Source organism: Hemiscyllium ocellatum, chromosome 5 (assembly GCF_020745735.1).
Source record: "Hemiscyllium ocellatum isolate sHemOce1 chromosome 5, sHemOce1.pat.X.cur, whole genome shotgun sequence".
Lineage (NCBI taxonomy): Eukaryota > Metazoa > Chordata > Chondrichthyes > Orectolobiformes > Hemiscylliidae > Hemiscyllium > Hemiscyllium ocellatum.
The window spans coordinates 79,870,003-79,886,588 of NC_083405.1; the positions used below are offsets into that span (position 1 = coordinate 79,870,003).

Consider the following 16,586-nt stretch of genomic DNA (forward strand, 5'->3'; position numbering starts at 1 on the left):
TGGCGTTTGGCCTCAGCGGTATAAAGGTCGGTGCGCCAAACTACCACTGCGCCTCCCTTGTCTGCCGGTTTGATAGTGAGGTTGGGACTGGAGCGGAGGGAGTGGAGGGCTGCACGTTCTGAGGGTGAGAGGTTGGAGTGGGTGAGAGGGGTGGACAGGTTGAGTCGGTTAATGTCGCGGCGGCAGTTGGCTATAAATAGAAGGGGTCGTCAGAGGGTGGGCGGGAGTCTTGGTTGTGAACTCATTGATCTGAGGGCGTAGGGGAATGAAGGGGCCTCACCTTCATTCCCCTACGCCCTCGGATCAATGAGTTCAACACGCGGCGAGATATTGAACAATTCTTCCGCCGCCTTCGCCTCCGTGCCTACTTTCACAACCAAAACTCCCGCCCATCCTCTGACGACCCCTTCTCCTGCCTCCAACACACCCCATCCACCTGGACACCCCATGCTGGCCTCTTACCTGCCCTCGATCTAGAGGAGACGGGCCGCTTACTTGCGGAACGCTTCAGGGAACACCTCTGGGACGCCCGGACCAACCAACCCAACCACCCCGTGGCTCAACACTTTAACTGTCCCTCCCACTCCACTGAGGACATGCAAGTCCTTGGACTCCTCCACCGGCCGAACATAACAACACGACGGCTGGAGGAGGAGCGCCTCATCTTCCGCCTGGGAACCCTCCAACCACAAGGAATGAACTCAGATTTCTCCAGTTTCCTCATTTCCCCTCCCCCCACCTTGTCTCAGTCGGTTCCCTCAACTCCGCACCGCCCTCCTAACCTGCAATCTTCTTCCTGACCTCTCCGCCCCCACCCCACTCCGGCCTATCACCCTCACCTTGACCTCCTTCCACCTATCACATCTCTATCGCCCCTCCCCCAAGTCCCTCCTCCCTACCTTTTATCTTAGCCTGCTTGGCACACTCTCCTCATTCCTGATGAAGGGCTTATGCCCGAAACGTCGAATTTCCTGTTCCTTGGATGCTGCCTAACCTGCTGTGCTTTAACCAGCAACATATTTTCAGCTAGAATACTTCATAGGTTTCAAAAGAATTTTCACAAAATACAAGAGAAAATATTCACCACTTGAGTTTAATTACGTTGGGGTGTGACAACTCTTCACAATTGAGAGGTTAGGAGATATTACTGATTTAATAAATTTTGAAAAATTGTTCATTTGTCTTCCAGCTACAGATGTATCTTTAAAATCTGATCAGCAGACATCCTGGATATCACAACAATCTTGAGTTCATACTACACTCATAATATAGTCAGATCAGCTGTTTAGAAAAGCTCACCAAACAGCACATTCAGCGTTACTATCTGTGACTGAACCTGATTAAATGATGATGCTATCCAGAATAATATGATTAAGAATAAAATAATCATATCAAGTCTGCCTTGTTACAATGTCAAAAGGAGAAGTTTGCTTGGTTAAGGAATATAATTACCTTCTCTGACACAATTTGAGAAAACTTAGATCCGCCAAGAGAAACAAATCTTTGCCAGTGGCATTGATGCCAGAAAACACCCCTCAAAGGGCATTCAGTAAATCAAATATGCAGCAAGTTACAGTACAGTAACAAACTGTATCTGAATGCCTCATCCTCAAGCAACAGATTTCCAATCAAACCAAGTTGTCAGCCATTTATAAACTCAGAGGGTTTTAGGAAGATGAGGTGGTGATAAGTCTACTTATTTGAAACAACTGCATAAAGAAGTTAGTAAGTAGAAAATAATTAGAAAATAAAAACATGAGCAGAAATATTATATAGGACAGCAGTACCTGAAAGGGTTAACTGCAGCACGAGATAAGCTCCACCCATTAGGATAGAAAGGACTATTGGTGAGAGGAGTTGTATGGTACTAAGTTACAAGCTAACAGTAACACTAACAAGATGGATTGGTGGCAGTGAATCTGCCATTTCAGATGGATCGAATGGACCACAACATATACCATCAGCTGTGAGGATTTCATCAGATGTACCAGCATGTTCATCTCTTAGGTGGGTTCTCATATGCTACTATTTATCTTGAAGAATTGGAGAAGTGTGTCTCTAGACCCCTTACTTCTCCTCTTGACTTACTAAGTTTTCCAATTTGGTATTGCTGTTGTCTAAAACACCAAAAATTCCCCTTGAACTGCAGTTTCATCTGCAAAGACATCAGCAGGAGCAAAAGCTTCTTGAAGAAACATCATCATTCAATCTGGCACTCACAGCTACCAGCTGTCATTGTGTGTACTTTGAAGCATAGCATAGAATGGGATCAGCACATAATGAATTACTGGGCACAAATGGGGCTGCAGCCAGGCCATGCAGAGAGGATGTGGCAGCTGCCTCATTGGCAAGGGCGTAGATGAGGTTGCTTCAGAAGACTTAGATCAGGAGCAGTGTACAAATCGAAGCTGACGAACATGTACTCAGGTGCATTGACCAGCCCTCCATTTACACGGCCTGTTGCTGCGGAAAGACTGCCAGCATCATCAAGGACCCCTTCCACCCTGGTAATACTCTCCTACAAACTCTTCCATCAGGCAGAAGATACAGATGCCTGAACACACGCACCAGCAGATTCAGGAACAGTTTCTTTCCAGCTGTTATTAGACTGACAAATGGTCTCTCTAAATTCAAATAGTGCTGATCTTGCTCATGTTGATCTTGCCTAGCCCTGTGCGATGTAACTTGCATGCCTCTGTCCAGTTTTCTTTTTCCCCATAATCTGTATGTCCTTGCTTACTATGATCTGCCTGTGCTGCTCGTAAATAAAGCTTTTCACTGTACTTAAGTACATATGACTATAATTCAATCAAATCAAATCAAATCCACATAGCCACCCATTCCAGCCAAGGCTTATGCAGGGGTCAGGCTTCAATTTGTTTTGGCACAGAGCTTGGAGCCAATTCTTTCCCGAATGGAAGTCATGGGCATGTGCAGAGCTGGCATGGTGCAGTGTCTGATTGTCAATGTTTCCATTCAATTGGAGCATCGGCAGCAGCTACCTAGTCTCTCAGTGTAGCAGTGGAAGCTCAGACAGAGAACATGAGAGATATTTTTGAAGCTTAGCCATCATATCAGCAAATTCCAGCTTTCAAAGGAGAACACCTATAGCCTCCTACAGTAAACCAGCAACCTGGATTCCAGCAGATTACTAGGGTTACTGAGGCACTGCACTGGGAAGTGCCAATGGCTTCAGGGAGCTCTGAACCTGATGTCCTCTCTCACGGGACAGTATTTGTGCTCTCATGGCTGCCATTCTACCAGTGCGCTTGCTGCTCCTTGTCAGCCAACTATTTCAAACAGCTACGGGTAGTGCAGTCCAAATTTGGACTTGAGGCCCAGAGCTGCACAAGATCATCCTGCAAAGCTGTCCTTATTGAAAGACAGCAACCACACTGCAGCGATTAGTGAAAGGAGATCTGGGTGAGGCAAAGGTATTTGGAGGGCATAAAGGGAAAGAATAAGGTTGACTAGTCCAGTTTTTTAAAATAAAACTTTGCAAATATTGGTGGTTAAAGTGGCTATGAAATTTTTTTCAGTACTGTGTTTACTTCAGAGTTATGTCTGGGTGGATACCATGATTATTCCCAGTGGAAACTTTAGAAGATCTGTTGTCAGACCAGATGCTCCCTTACAATCCATTCAGAATGAATGTATCCCAAAGGTTTCCTCCTCCCCCCTCCTCCTTTTTCTTATCCCTATCCTTTTCCTCTTCCTCCTCTGCTTTTCCCAAGGACCACACTGACAATCTGGTATTGAGAACTGTACACTCATTGAACTGAGATGGTGGAGAATGCAGCATTATGAGTCTGGAGGCACACTCCAATGAGGACTGTTGGGCTTTCCCTGAGCAGTCGACCAATGGAAGCATGGTCAGGTGGTGGAGCAATGTTGTGCAGCAACTAACCCTGATCTGACGGGGTGCTGAAATACTCTGGTAGATGTTGACTGCCTCAGGATGAAAGCACACACAGAGTGGCAGGCATTCAGCAATGAGAAACATAGGGTTTTAGCCAGACAGCACTTTCCCTTGAAGGGAGTGCTATCTCTGGCAGTTCTGGTGTATTTCTGCATTTGGCTGTAGTACCTTCTGCATGCAGGCTGTGGCTCCCTGCACCATTGCAAATTCTGACACCCTGATAAAACCATGTTCCTTCTTTCCGGTTAGAGGGATGACTGCAGAATCTCTCTCCTGGTAAACAATCCCTCCTTTACCTCAGCAGCTGCTTTCCAGTGAATTACCAATGTTGTCAGCTCCAGGATAGCAGCCCCTTACCTAGGATTTGAGGGCCAAACCTGATGGAAATTAGGAGCTGTGTCCTTGCCTGCAACAACAGATCCTGGTAGAGGAAGGAGGTGGCATAGTTCGGGGACTGCTTCCTTGGTCAACGTGGCTGTCTTAGACCATGCTCTGAAGTGAAAGTAGATGTTTTCCCTGAATGTATTAGGGTGAGTACAGTCTTCAATTCAGACCTCTCCTCCTCTTTCTTCTTTGACTCTCTAACTTCACACCTTTATGGTGCTCCAGCTGAAGAGAGATTGCAATTATACTCTCCATTTGAACTGCCAGGCCTTCTGCTAACAGATCATCAAAGTCCTGCACTCCTTGTAAAATCAACCACCAGGCTCTTCCAGTACCTTTTCTGAACTCCTCAACAACACTGAGCTCAGTACTTCTACTCACCCAGCAATAGACAAAGGAAGTCAGAAACCCCCCAGCTGAAGGTTCCCTGCCACTTCCTTCCAATAGTCCTTGCGAGTTTTCAATTTGAGAGTAGTAATATAACCTACAAAGTCCAAAAGGGGCAGATCAGACAGCAAACCTTAATTTAACACTCAATAACATTACAATTTGCTCATGATAGACCACAATCATGTTCACACATGTATGGCAGACCAGAAATGGCAAAAGGAATTCAGCCTCCATTTTCATTCCTCAGCATTTCCATTATGTCTACACCTGCAAAGCCATAGGGCTGACATTTGCAGTCATGCTTGGATGCAATTTGTAGCATTACTAAAGGCTATTTCACTGCTATGAAGAGCAGTGGTCTCTATCCATAATTCCTGTATGCTTTTCCAAGATCTTATTATTAGCTCTGCTATCCTCAATAGTTTATGTGGTTGAACCCCCAGTCTGTCTAGTCAACTCCATATAAAATTGTACCATTTAGTTAACATTGTCACTTCTTTCTGATCAAAATGTGCCACTTTATTTCTCTGCATGAAATTTCAGCTATCAAGTGTCTTTCCATTTTCAGTGCCCATCTATATTGTTCTCTTCTGTTCTCTTCCTTACTATTAACTACATCTTGAATTTGTGTCATCTACACACTGTGAAATTATATCACTTATATTCAACTTCAGATCATTAATATATATTGAAAAGGACAGAGCTCCTAATACTGACCCTTGGGGCACACCATTTACAGCTTCCCTCAAGTCTGAAAAACAACAATTTAATACTAATTGCTGCTTACTGCCTCTGGACCAATTTCAGTTCCACACAATTACTGCTCCGACAATTCATAATTTTCTGTTTACCGTCTACATCTTGTTCTCATTTCTAGAATCATTTTGCTTCCCCCAATGGCCTTCTGATTTGCTTCTAAAGGTGGTTGTATTCATCCCAATGTGTTTCTTTATCTTTGTCTCTGCAGGATTTGCTGAGCTACTTTTTCATCCCTCCATCAATTGTTTTGTTGATCTGATTATGCTCAAGGTTATTCAGTCTATGCCTTTTTATTCAAGGTATGCCTCCTTAACAATATGCCTTTAAAGATGCAGTATTTCAGTTGCTGTTAGCTGAGGAATCCTTAAACAATAGACCTCAGTCAGTTTCTCTCTGTATTTCCTTGATTTTCTTTGAGAAGCTGTCTGAATCACTGCGCAGAGGCATAACTTATTTTACAGCTGGTCAGTAATTGAGATACAACTGAATCCTCAGATAAAGAACATTTTCACTAACATCAATATATGCTTCTTGTAATTTAATTTTTCCAATGGAAAAAGCTGATGTTTCAGAATTTTCATCAACAAGAATAATTGCAATTTTGTTTTCCAAAACAAGCAATGCACACATGACCCATTTACATCTGGACCCTCTTTCAAAAAAAACTTTCAATTTTTTCAAAATTTTGATATCTGTGCAGCATATCTGTTGGTTGACTGTCCTAAGCTAGAGATCACTTTATTCAAAACTTCCCAATATTATTAGAAGATTATTCTTAACTAAACAAACTATAACATTGGATTGTGCTTGTGTCACCAGTTTTATTGATCATTCTTTTACGTGTAGTTCCTTTTTTAAGTGTAGCAAATATTTTAACATGTGGTGAAATGTAAAACTATATTAAGTAATAGTTCAAGTTTAGCCTTCTTGTGGGAATTGCAGGCAGAAGCTTTGTAAGTAGCTATTGGTTTAGATATGTTTCAAATTATGGACAGGAAGTCCCTGGTGTCAAAACAGTACTGTTTACCTCAAGAAGAAATTTTTCACGAAGATAAAAAGACATTCAGAAAAGTAAAGAAGTGTCTTCCTTTTCTCTTTGTACATATTAATAATGTGGACTGAATATTACTTTCAACACCCAAACAAAGAGACATCGCTGCCACTCTCAAAAGGGTTGATGTGGTGGAATTCAGGGACATTGAACATTTTATCAGACATTGCGGTGGATAAGAAACTTTATGAAGAGATTAAAAATTTCTGTAACTATTCCAGTTTTCAATGTGCTTCCATCAGTCGCAAAACTTCTTTATGTACTTTGTAAATATCTGGAGGGGAGGAAGGGAGACACTAACAGTAGAAATGTTTGCTAATAATTGCATTGTTCAACAAATCTGTAACTCAGATACTGCAGCACTCTATGTCCATGCAATAAAAGCTGTGGGGAAAAAAGTCAGGCTTCACCTGATTAGTGGCAAATATATTCATGCCACACAAGTGCCAGGCAATGACCATTTTCAACACAAAAGAATATAACCATCTGACTGTGACATTTTAATGGCAGTACCATTGCAGAACCTCCCCACCATCAACATCTTCGAAGTTAATATTAGCCAGCAACTGATCTAGAATTGATTTGGAACTCCTTACCAGGGAGTGTTATGGGGTCAGAGTCCTTGAGTATATTTAAGGCTGAGATAGGTTTGTGATCAGGAGGGGAATCAAGGGTTACAAGTATATAGCAAGAAAGTGGGCATAGGGAGTGACAGATCAGCCATGATTCTATTGAATGGTGAGCTGATCTGAGGGGCCAAATGGCTTACACCTGTTTTTATTTCTTTTGGTTTTGTCAATGTCTCCACCACCAGTGCACAGTGGCAATAATGTGTACTCTCTGAAAGCTGCCCTGCAGCAACGCATCAAGACTCCTTTCACAACAGCTTCTCTATCCTTGACAACTACCATCAAGATGGACAGGGCAGGTCTATTGGAACATAACTAGCTGCAAGTTACCCTCCAAGCTAGTCACCATCCTGACTTATAACTGTATCACTGTTCCTTCACTGTCGCTAAGTCAAAATTCTTGAGCTCATTTTGTAACAGCACTGAGGGTGTCCACTACCCTCCAAGGATTGCAGCAGTTCAAGAATTGAACCACCAACTTCTCAAGGGCAAATAGGCATAGGTAACTAATTCTAGCCTCACCAATGATCCTCGCATCTCATGAAAGAATTTTAAAAATGATAGTAGACCTTAGTTACTATTAGGAAAGTGATCAGTGACACTGAACCTATATAGAGTCTTGAGTATTAAATTTAAAATATAATAATGTATATATTGAAAATAATTTAGCGCAACATTATAAACCCAATATTCAACTCATCTTTCTATTCTGAAATTGTAAAGAATTCTTTTAAGGAGGTTTCTGCCATAATTCAACAACAAACAGAAATTGACACTAAAACTGGAGCCAATTCAGGAAATAATATAAAACACCAGTGCTACTCATTAACTTAGATTTGCAAAAATGTTTCTTGCAATGAACGTTCCAGGTTACTTTGAGCAATTGATGCCATGATAATTACCTGGCTACCTTTGCTGTTTTCTGCTGATTGATCAGAAGATAACAAGAGTGCATTTCATTCACCTGCTGAGCTGGAATTATTTCAAAAGAAAGCAGTCAAGACTGAAGTAATATCAACACCCACGTAACGAATGCTCAGGAACAGAGATAGTGCCAAGTATAACAAAATAGAGTAAGGAACAAACTTGCAGTAGACTATGTAAATAACAGACTGCCTTGTTGTTTGATTTCACTCAATCAATCACCATAACTGGGAGTGAAAAGTAACTGAATTAGTAATTTATCCAACTTAAAGCAGCTACATTCTGGCTTCCAAAGAGAGAATCCATTAGGCTACTGTACTGGATTGGGGTTATGCATATGCACTGACAATAGCTGATAGTAACATAGTCTGTATAGGTAACTGTAGTTAGATAACTGAATCATCAGTATATATTTGTTTAGTTAAGTCTTAACACCGAGGTTAAGATATAGATAATTGTAATATTCCTGAACAATGGTTTGTAACAACCCTGAACAGATTTTTACCCCATTTATATTTATTCAAAAAACCCTGAATTGGCAAGTTAAAGAACTGTAGAAATGAGAAAGGAAGATGACCACATGTATTTCTAAAATCAGAAAGCAAGCCCAGCCTTTCTGTGTTATATACCAGTGTCCATTAATAAATTATTCTTTACTATTTTGTAGAACTTTATTGTATAGAATCATAGAAGTTTGTATTTTGGATTTCAACAATTATCTCTCTGTAAATAAAAATGTATTTCTGCTTCATTTGGATTTTGTATTTCAACAGGGGATTTCAAGATTGTCCAACAAATCGTATACAATGTCCCAGGTATGCTGCACCTTTTGAATTATTCTCCTCATTAGAAAGTGGTTAATTGCCATATCATAACCATAATATATTAGGACTTAAGTTATTTTCTATTCTTTAAGCAAATCAATGTTATTTAAGGCAAATACTAAAACATATATTATCCAGCATGATCATGTTTACATGTGCTATTTAAACTGATTAAAGTCGTGATTTGGAGATGCCAGTGTTGGACTGGAGTGTACAAAGTTGAAAACCACACAACACCAGGTTATAGTCCAATAGGTTTCATTGGAAGCGCTAGCTTTCAGAGCTAGTGACAAACATCTGATGAAGGAGCAGCACTCCAAAAGCTAGTGCTTCCAATTAAACCTGTTGGACTATAACCTGGTGTAGTGTAATTTAAAACTGATTAAAGATATTTAACATTTCCTGAACAATTGTAAAATTTAGTCTTACAAATTTTTTGGGGTGAGAAATTTGCATACTTCAAAATACTGTACATTGTGTTGCTCTATCTGAAGAACCATAAGACCACACAAGCAATGACAAAAAGACAAAGGCCTTTATAATCTTTCCTATACAAATGGTGATGCTTTACCCTTGCAATGTATGTAGTCTTCAACCTGTCTGGGAACCAGGTGATTGCCTGACAGAAAAAAACATACATCTGGTTTAAAAGCAAACCCAGGGCAACTTAGGGGAAAGGAATCTATAAAATTCCTCACTGACTCACATAAGAATACAAAACAAGTGCAGGAAGTTACTCCAGTCATGATTTCTTGTATTCCAAACGTTTTGTAAGAATGAGCACTTCCAATACCCAGAACTGGACTCCTCTCATTTCAAGAATTCAATGAATTCATGTGCAACGCATGACCAACAGCCTGATGCTGAGGTCCATTATTCTGTGAGAAAAGAACTATCTCCTGAGATACAACCTATGCACTGTCAAATTACATCCACTGGTTCTCCCTAACCTATTTCATTGGAATAAACCATAAATTTAAGCACAATCCTTTCCCATTATTATCCTATGAAACCCAAACAAATCATCCCAAGCCTATAAAATTAACAAAATGAAATAATCCCACCACAGATACATGTGTGAAACCATGGTAACTGGTCTCCAAGTAAATCCATCTACTTTCTGCCTACCTGCTTCCAGTCAATTTCCACTCTTACCCTGTATGACACCATTAATATTTAAGGTTTGAGCTTGCAGTGAAGCCTATTGTGTTGTAGCACGTCAAAAGCTTTTGGAAGTCTTAAGGAAGCAATTTCTACCAGGCCTTCCTCATCCATCATTTGGTCACTTCTTGAAATATTGCAATCAGGTTTTTTTAGACTTTGCCTCCTTATTTTGAAGCCATGTTGGACGTCCTCAATATGCCCCATCTATCTAAACAATCATATGATTTATCTTCAACGATTCTCTCAAACCTCTTTTCTATAGCTGATGTAAAACTAATTAGTAAAGTTTACTAGTTACTCTGACCATCTTGTCTCTTTTCTGAGAAATGGGTCTGCATTAAGTTCTGGCCACACTTCAGGAACTATCCAAGAGTGCTTTGAGCTGTTAGCCTTGCAGGCAAGAGACTTTCAAAATATTTGATATTAACATAATCATTTATTAAGCTTGCATTCAAAAGTGTCCATCTTCAATGAACCATTAAGCTGAGATCCTATCTTCACTTTGAGGTGGACATACAGGATGCCAAATGTCCTGGCCAATAGTTATCCCTCAAACAACATCATGAAAACAATAGTTATTTATTCCATTGTTGTTTACTGTATGCAACTTTGCTGCTGTTTTAACCCTTAATTGCATTAGCATCTTCACTTCAGAAGTAATTCAGTAATTGGAATTTCTTGAAGTTGAGAAAGACATACAGGTCTTTTTTCTACTACATCATATCATTTTTGTATTCAGTTAATAATGAACTGTTTAGTTCTCAACACCTCTGTAATGATTGTTTTTTTGTCCACATTTACACATAGTCAGAATCCAACGGAAATGGGAACCTAAACCAGAAACTCACCTCTATTGTAGAAGATGAAGAGGATGTGCAGGAAGTGGATGAGACAACACCATTGTCACATATTTCTACCAGCGTCACATACTACAATCGATCCTTGAATTTTAACAAAACTACGAATACCAGCAATCTCCTAGCAGCTAATCAACAGCACCTCTCAGGCCGTATAGACTTCCGGTCTCCCATCAGGGGTTGTGGTGTCATGATCAGAAGCAGACAAGATCATGAATCGGTTAATGTAAGGAGTGAGAAAAACAAAAACTTAAAACTGCACCTCTCTGCACTAAACTCATATGCTCCTCCTGATCTCAGTCCAAGGTACAAAATATTCAATATATTTCTTTATATTTTATTTTTGTGGTTACCAAAATGAGGGATTTCAAGGTAGGGGAGGAACACATTTCTCCCTGGGCACTCACTGCACCAAGGCACATAAGGCTGGATGCAAGTGGTGGTATTCATATAAAAACACAATAGATTTGATTGGCTATCCTCTGCCTGTTTGTTTGCAACAGAGCAGGTGAACCTATTTGTTTCAAATTATTTATTAATCCCTCCATAAAATAACAGAGAGAGCAAATCAAGTGAAACATGACACATATTTGGTGCATTAGTACAAAAACATAACAATGACACCAAATGGACTGCAGTGGTTCAAGAAGGCAGTCCACCACCACCTTCGCAAGGGCAACTAGGAATGGGCAATAAGTCAGTGAATGCCTCATCCCTGAATGACAATAAAAAAACTAAAAATAATTTCTAAACTTGGAGGTTAAAATTTGCAACCAAAATGGACAGGAAATGAGGGTCTACCACAATTTCTCCATTATTTCCTGGGATATTAGTATAGTTATCAATACCAGTAATTTTTGCCCATTCATTATTTCCTTTGAAACAGTTTCTGATGAATCAGCTTTTTGAACCACTTCAGTACATCGGGTGGAAGTAGGGGCCTAACAAAACTAATCTGGGAGTGTATGTTTTCATTACGCCTACTGTCAAAGTGTTTATAGTTTTAAATTTTGAATATAGAATTAGAGAATCATAGAATTTTACAGGCTCCTGAAAGAGCTACCCAGCTTGTTCCATTTTCCAGCCTTGCCTCCGTAGGCCTCTAATTTCATCACTTTCAAATATATATCCAGCTCTCTTTTGAAACCTCCTATGGAATCCACTTCCATCACTCTTCCAGACAGCATATTCCATAAGACCGTAAGACATAAGAGTGGAAGTAAGGCCATTCGGCCCATCGAGTCCACTCGCCATTCAATCATGGCTGATGGGCATTTCAACTCCACTCACTAGCATTCTCCCCGTAGCCCTTAATTCCTCGAAACAACAAGAATCTATCAATCTCGGCCTTGAAGACATTTAGCGTCCCGGCCTCCACTGCACTCCGTGGCAATGAATTCCACAGGCCCACCACCCTCTGGCTGAAGAAATGTCTCCGCATTTCTGTTCTGAATTGACCCCCTCTAATTCTAAGGCTGTGTCCACAGGTCCTAGTCTCCTCGCCTAACGGAAACAATTTCCTAGCGTCCACCCTTTCCAAGCCATGTATTATCTTGTACATCTCTATTAAGTCTCCCCTTAATCTTCTAAACTCCAATGAATACAATCCCAGGATCCTCAGCCGTTCCTCATATGTTAGACCTACCATTCCAGGGATCATCCGTGTGAATCTCTGCTGGACACGTTCCAGTGCCAGTATGTCCTTCCTGAGGTGTGGGGACCAAAACTGGACACAGTACTCCAAATGGGGCCTAACCAGAGCTTTATAAAGTCTCAGTAGCACATCTCTGCTTTTATATTCCAACCCTCTTGAGATAAGAGACAACATTGCATTTGCTTTCTTAATCACGGACTCAACCTGCATGTTTACCTTTAGAGAATCCTCGACTAGCACTCCCAGATCCCTTTGTACGTTGGTTTTACGAATTTTCTCACTATTTAGAAAGTAGTCTATGCTTTTATTCTTTTTGCCAAAGTGCAAGACCTCGCACTTGCTTATGTTAAATTTCATCAGCCATCTCCTGGACCACTCTCCCAACCTGTCTAGATCCTTCTGTAGCCTCCCCACTTCCTCAGTACTACCTGCCTGTCCACCTAGCTTCGTATCATCGGCAAACTTCGCTAGAATGCCCCCAGTCCCCTCATCCAAATCATTAATATATAATGCGAATAGCTGTGGCCCCAACACTGAACCCTGCGGGACACCGCTCGTCACCGGCTGCCATTCTGAAAAAGAACCTTTTATCCCAACTCTCTGCCTTCTGTTAGACAGCCAATCCTCAATCCATCCCAGCAGCTCACCGCGAACACCATGGGCCCTCACCTTGCTCAGCAGCCTCCCGTGTGGCACCTTATCAAAGGCCTTTTGAAAGTCTAGATAGACCACATCCACTGGGTTTCCCTGGTCTAACCTACTTGTTACCTCTTCAAAAAATTCCAACAGGTTTGTCAGGCATGACCTCCCCTTACTAAATCCATGTTGACTTGTTCTAATCAGACTCTGCTCTTCCAAGAATTTAGAAACCTCATCCTTAATGATCGATTCTAGAATTTTACCAACAACCGAGGTTAAGCTGATTGGCCTATAATTTTCCATCTTTTGTCTTGATCCTTTCTTGAACAAGGGGGTTACAACAGCCATCTTCCAATCATCCGGGACCTTTCCTGACTCCAGTGACTCTTGAAAGATCTCAACCAATGCTTCTGCTATTTCCTCAGCCACCTCTCTCAGAACTCTAGGGTGTATCCCATCGGGGCCAGGAGATTTATCAATTTTAAGACTTTTTAACTTTTCTAGCACTATCTCATTGGTAACAGCCACCATACTCAACTCAGCCCCATGACTCCCTTTAATTTTTGGGATATTACTCATGTCTTCCACTGTGAAAACTGGCGCAAAGTATTTGTTAAGTTCTCCTGCTATTTCCTTATCTCCCATCACTAGGCTTCCTGCATTAGTTTGAAGTGGCCCAATGTCTACTTTTGCCTGTCGTTTGTTTCTTATGTATTGAAAGAAACTTTTACTATCATTTCTAATATTACTGGCTAGCCTACCTTCATATTTGATCCTCTCATTTCTTATTACACTCTTTGTTATCCTCTGTTTGTTTTTGTATCCTTCCCAATCTTCTGATTTCCCACTGTTCTTAGCAACTTTATAGGATCTCTCTTTTTCTTTAATATATTTCCTGACTTCCTTTGTCAGCCATGGTTGTCTAATCCCTCCCCAAATAATCTTTCTTTTCTTGGGGATGAACCTCTGTACAGTGTCCTCAATTATACCCACAAACTCCTGCCATTTTTGCTCTACTGTCTTCCCGGTTAGCCTCTGCTTCCAGTCTATTTTTGTCAGTTCCTCTCTCATGCCCTCATAATTACCTTTATTTAACTGTAACACCATTACATCCGATTTTGCCTTCTCTCTTTCAAACTCCAGACTGAACTCTACCATATTATGATCGCTACTTCCTAAGGGTTCCCTTACTTTAAGATCTTTTATAGAGTCTGGTTCATTGCAAAGCACTAGGTCCAGAATAGCCTGCTCCCTTGTGGGCTCCATGACAAGCTGTTCCAAAAAGCCATCCTGTAAGCATTCCATGAATTCCCTTTCTTTGGATCCGCTAGCAACATTATTTACCCAGTCCACCTGCATATTGAAGTCTCCCATGATCACCGTGACCTTGCCTTTCTGACATGCCTTCTCCATTTGCCAGTACATGTTGCGTCCCTGGTCCTGACCACTGTTAGGAGGTCTATACACAACTCCAATTATGTTTTTTTTGCCTTTGTGGTTCCTCAATTCCACCCACACAGACTCCACATCATCCGATGCTATGTCATTCAATACCATTGATTTAATTTTATTCTTAACTAACAAGGCAAACCCACCCCCTCTGCCCACCTCTCTGTCTTTTCGATAAGTTGAAAAACCATGGAGGTTTAACTGCCAGTCCTGACCCCCCCTGTAACCAAGTCTCTGTGATGCCTACCACATCATAATCATTCACTATTATCTGTACCATTAGTTCATCGGCTTTGTTATGAATGCTAGGAGCATTCAGGTAAAGTGCCTTAATGCTAACTTTCTTATCATTAGAGATGTTGGAAGTCATATGATGTCCTAAGTTATCCTTGCTTTTTTCTGCATTCTCAGTCTGCCTCAATTTTAAATCCGCCTGGACACATACTATCCTGCTGTTTATCTTTCCATTTAACGCCATACTCCCTGTCGCTTTCACTTTCCCTTCCCCCAAAATCCGTACAGCTCTCTGAGTAAAGACGTTTCTCCTCATCTCAATCCAACTCTCTTGCTGAAAATCTTAAAATTATGACCCTTATTACTGACACATCAACTTCTGGAAACAGAATATGCTTTTTTACCCTATCAAAATTGTTCTTAATTTTGAACGCTTCAATAACATTGCCTCTTAATCTTCTCAGCTCCCAGGAAAATAAGCCCAATTTTTCAAATCTTTCCTTGTATCTAAAATCCCTCACCATTCTAGTAAATCTCCTTTGCACTCTCTCCATGGCTTTAGCATCCTTCCTTAAATAAGACGTTTAGAACTGAAGATAATACTCCAAATATGGTCTGACCAATTGTTTGTCGAGGTTAGCATCACTTTTGTACTCTATGCCTCTATTATAAACCCAAGAATCTGATAAACCTGAACAACTGTTTCAACTTGCCTGGCCACATTCATAGAATTATGCATATAAACCTAAGGTCTCTCTGCTCCAGAACTCCCCTCAAAGTTGTCCCATTTAAGATAGGTATACGATGGAAATCCATACATTGATAGCATGCTTATAAAACATACAATTTGTTCTATGTTAATATATCTTTCTCAATGACATTTTCTGTTAAATTTCTACTGCTATGGATTTTCAACATTTCTGAAATAGCTGACTGTCTTAGCAGCCAATACTTCAGTTCAGCCTTCACAATTAAGCTATGATGAAGTTATCATTCTGTTTCATGAACAATTTCAATCAAATGTTGACTAACCATAGACTTTTATGGTAATTCAGAAGTGCAACTTTAATATAGGATTCTAGCTGTTCATGTAGAAGTTTATTGAGAGAATGAACAGCAAGCAATTTCTTTTTAATGATATTGCGTAGGACTTCCTAGATTTGTCAAAAGTAGTTTTTTTAGATCTTGTTGTGACCAAATTAACTGTAACATTTTGCCAAAAAAACTACATTGCAGAAGTGATTAATTGGCTGTTCTCTCTATATTCAAAAGACTGAGAACCCAGAAAATGCAGGACTTGAACAAACCTTTCATTGGCTAGTGATCAATATACAGAGCCACGGGCAAGGAAAATATCCTTGAAGCATTTGTGCTGTCAAGTCCCCTCAGGATTTTGATATTTGATATTTCAATAAGATCGTTTTTCTGAATTCATCTGAATATAGGCCCAGCCTGTCTAAAATCCAAGGGACAAAAAAAAACTGCAGATGCTAGAATCCAAGGTACTCAAATGGGAGTCTGGAAGAACACAGCAAGCCAGGCTGCGTCAGGAGGTGGAGAAGTCAACATTTCACATGTAAGCCATCTTCAGGACTGGGGTGGGTGTAAGGGGAGCTACAGATATGGCTGTATCTGAGGGAGATGGCTGAGGGAGGGTCGTATGTGGGGAGAAGGGCGGGATAGTGAGGCAGGAATAGGTGAACACAGGT

At 40.7% G+C, this 16,586-nt stretch overlaps 1 protein-coding gene across 1 annotated transcript in view; it reads left to right on the forward strand.

Annotated features, from left to right (window-relative positions):
• Window positions 1-16,586, forward strand: part of LOC132816083 (potassium voltage-gated channel subfamily H member 8-like) — a 438,395-nt gene that overhangs the window by 379,165 nt on the left and 42,644 nt on the right. Inside the window, exons 12-13 of the mRNA XM_060825513.1 lie at window positions 8,830-8,871; window positions 10,852-11,207. Of these exons, the coding sequence (XP_060681496.1) occupies window positions 8,830-8,871; window positions 10,852-11,207 (398 nt within the window). The remainder of the gene's footprint in view (window positions 1-8,829; window positions 8,872-10,851; window positions 11,208-16,586) is intronic.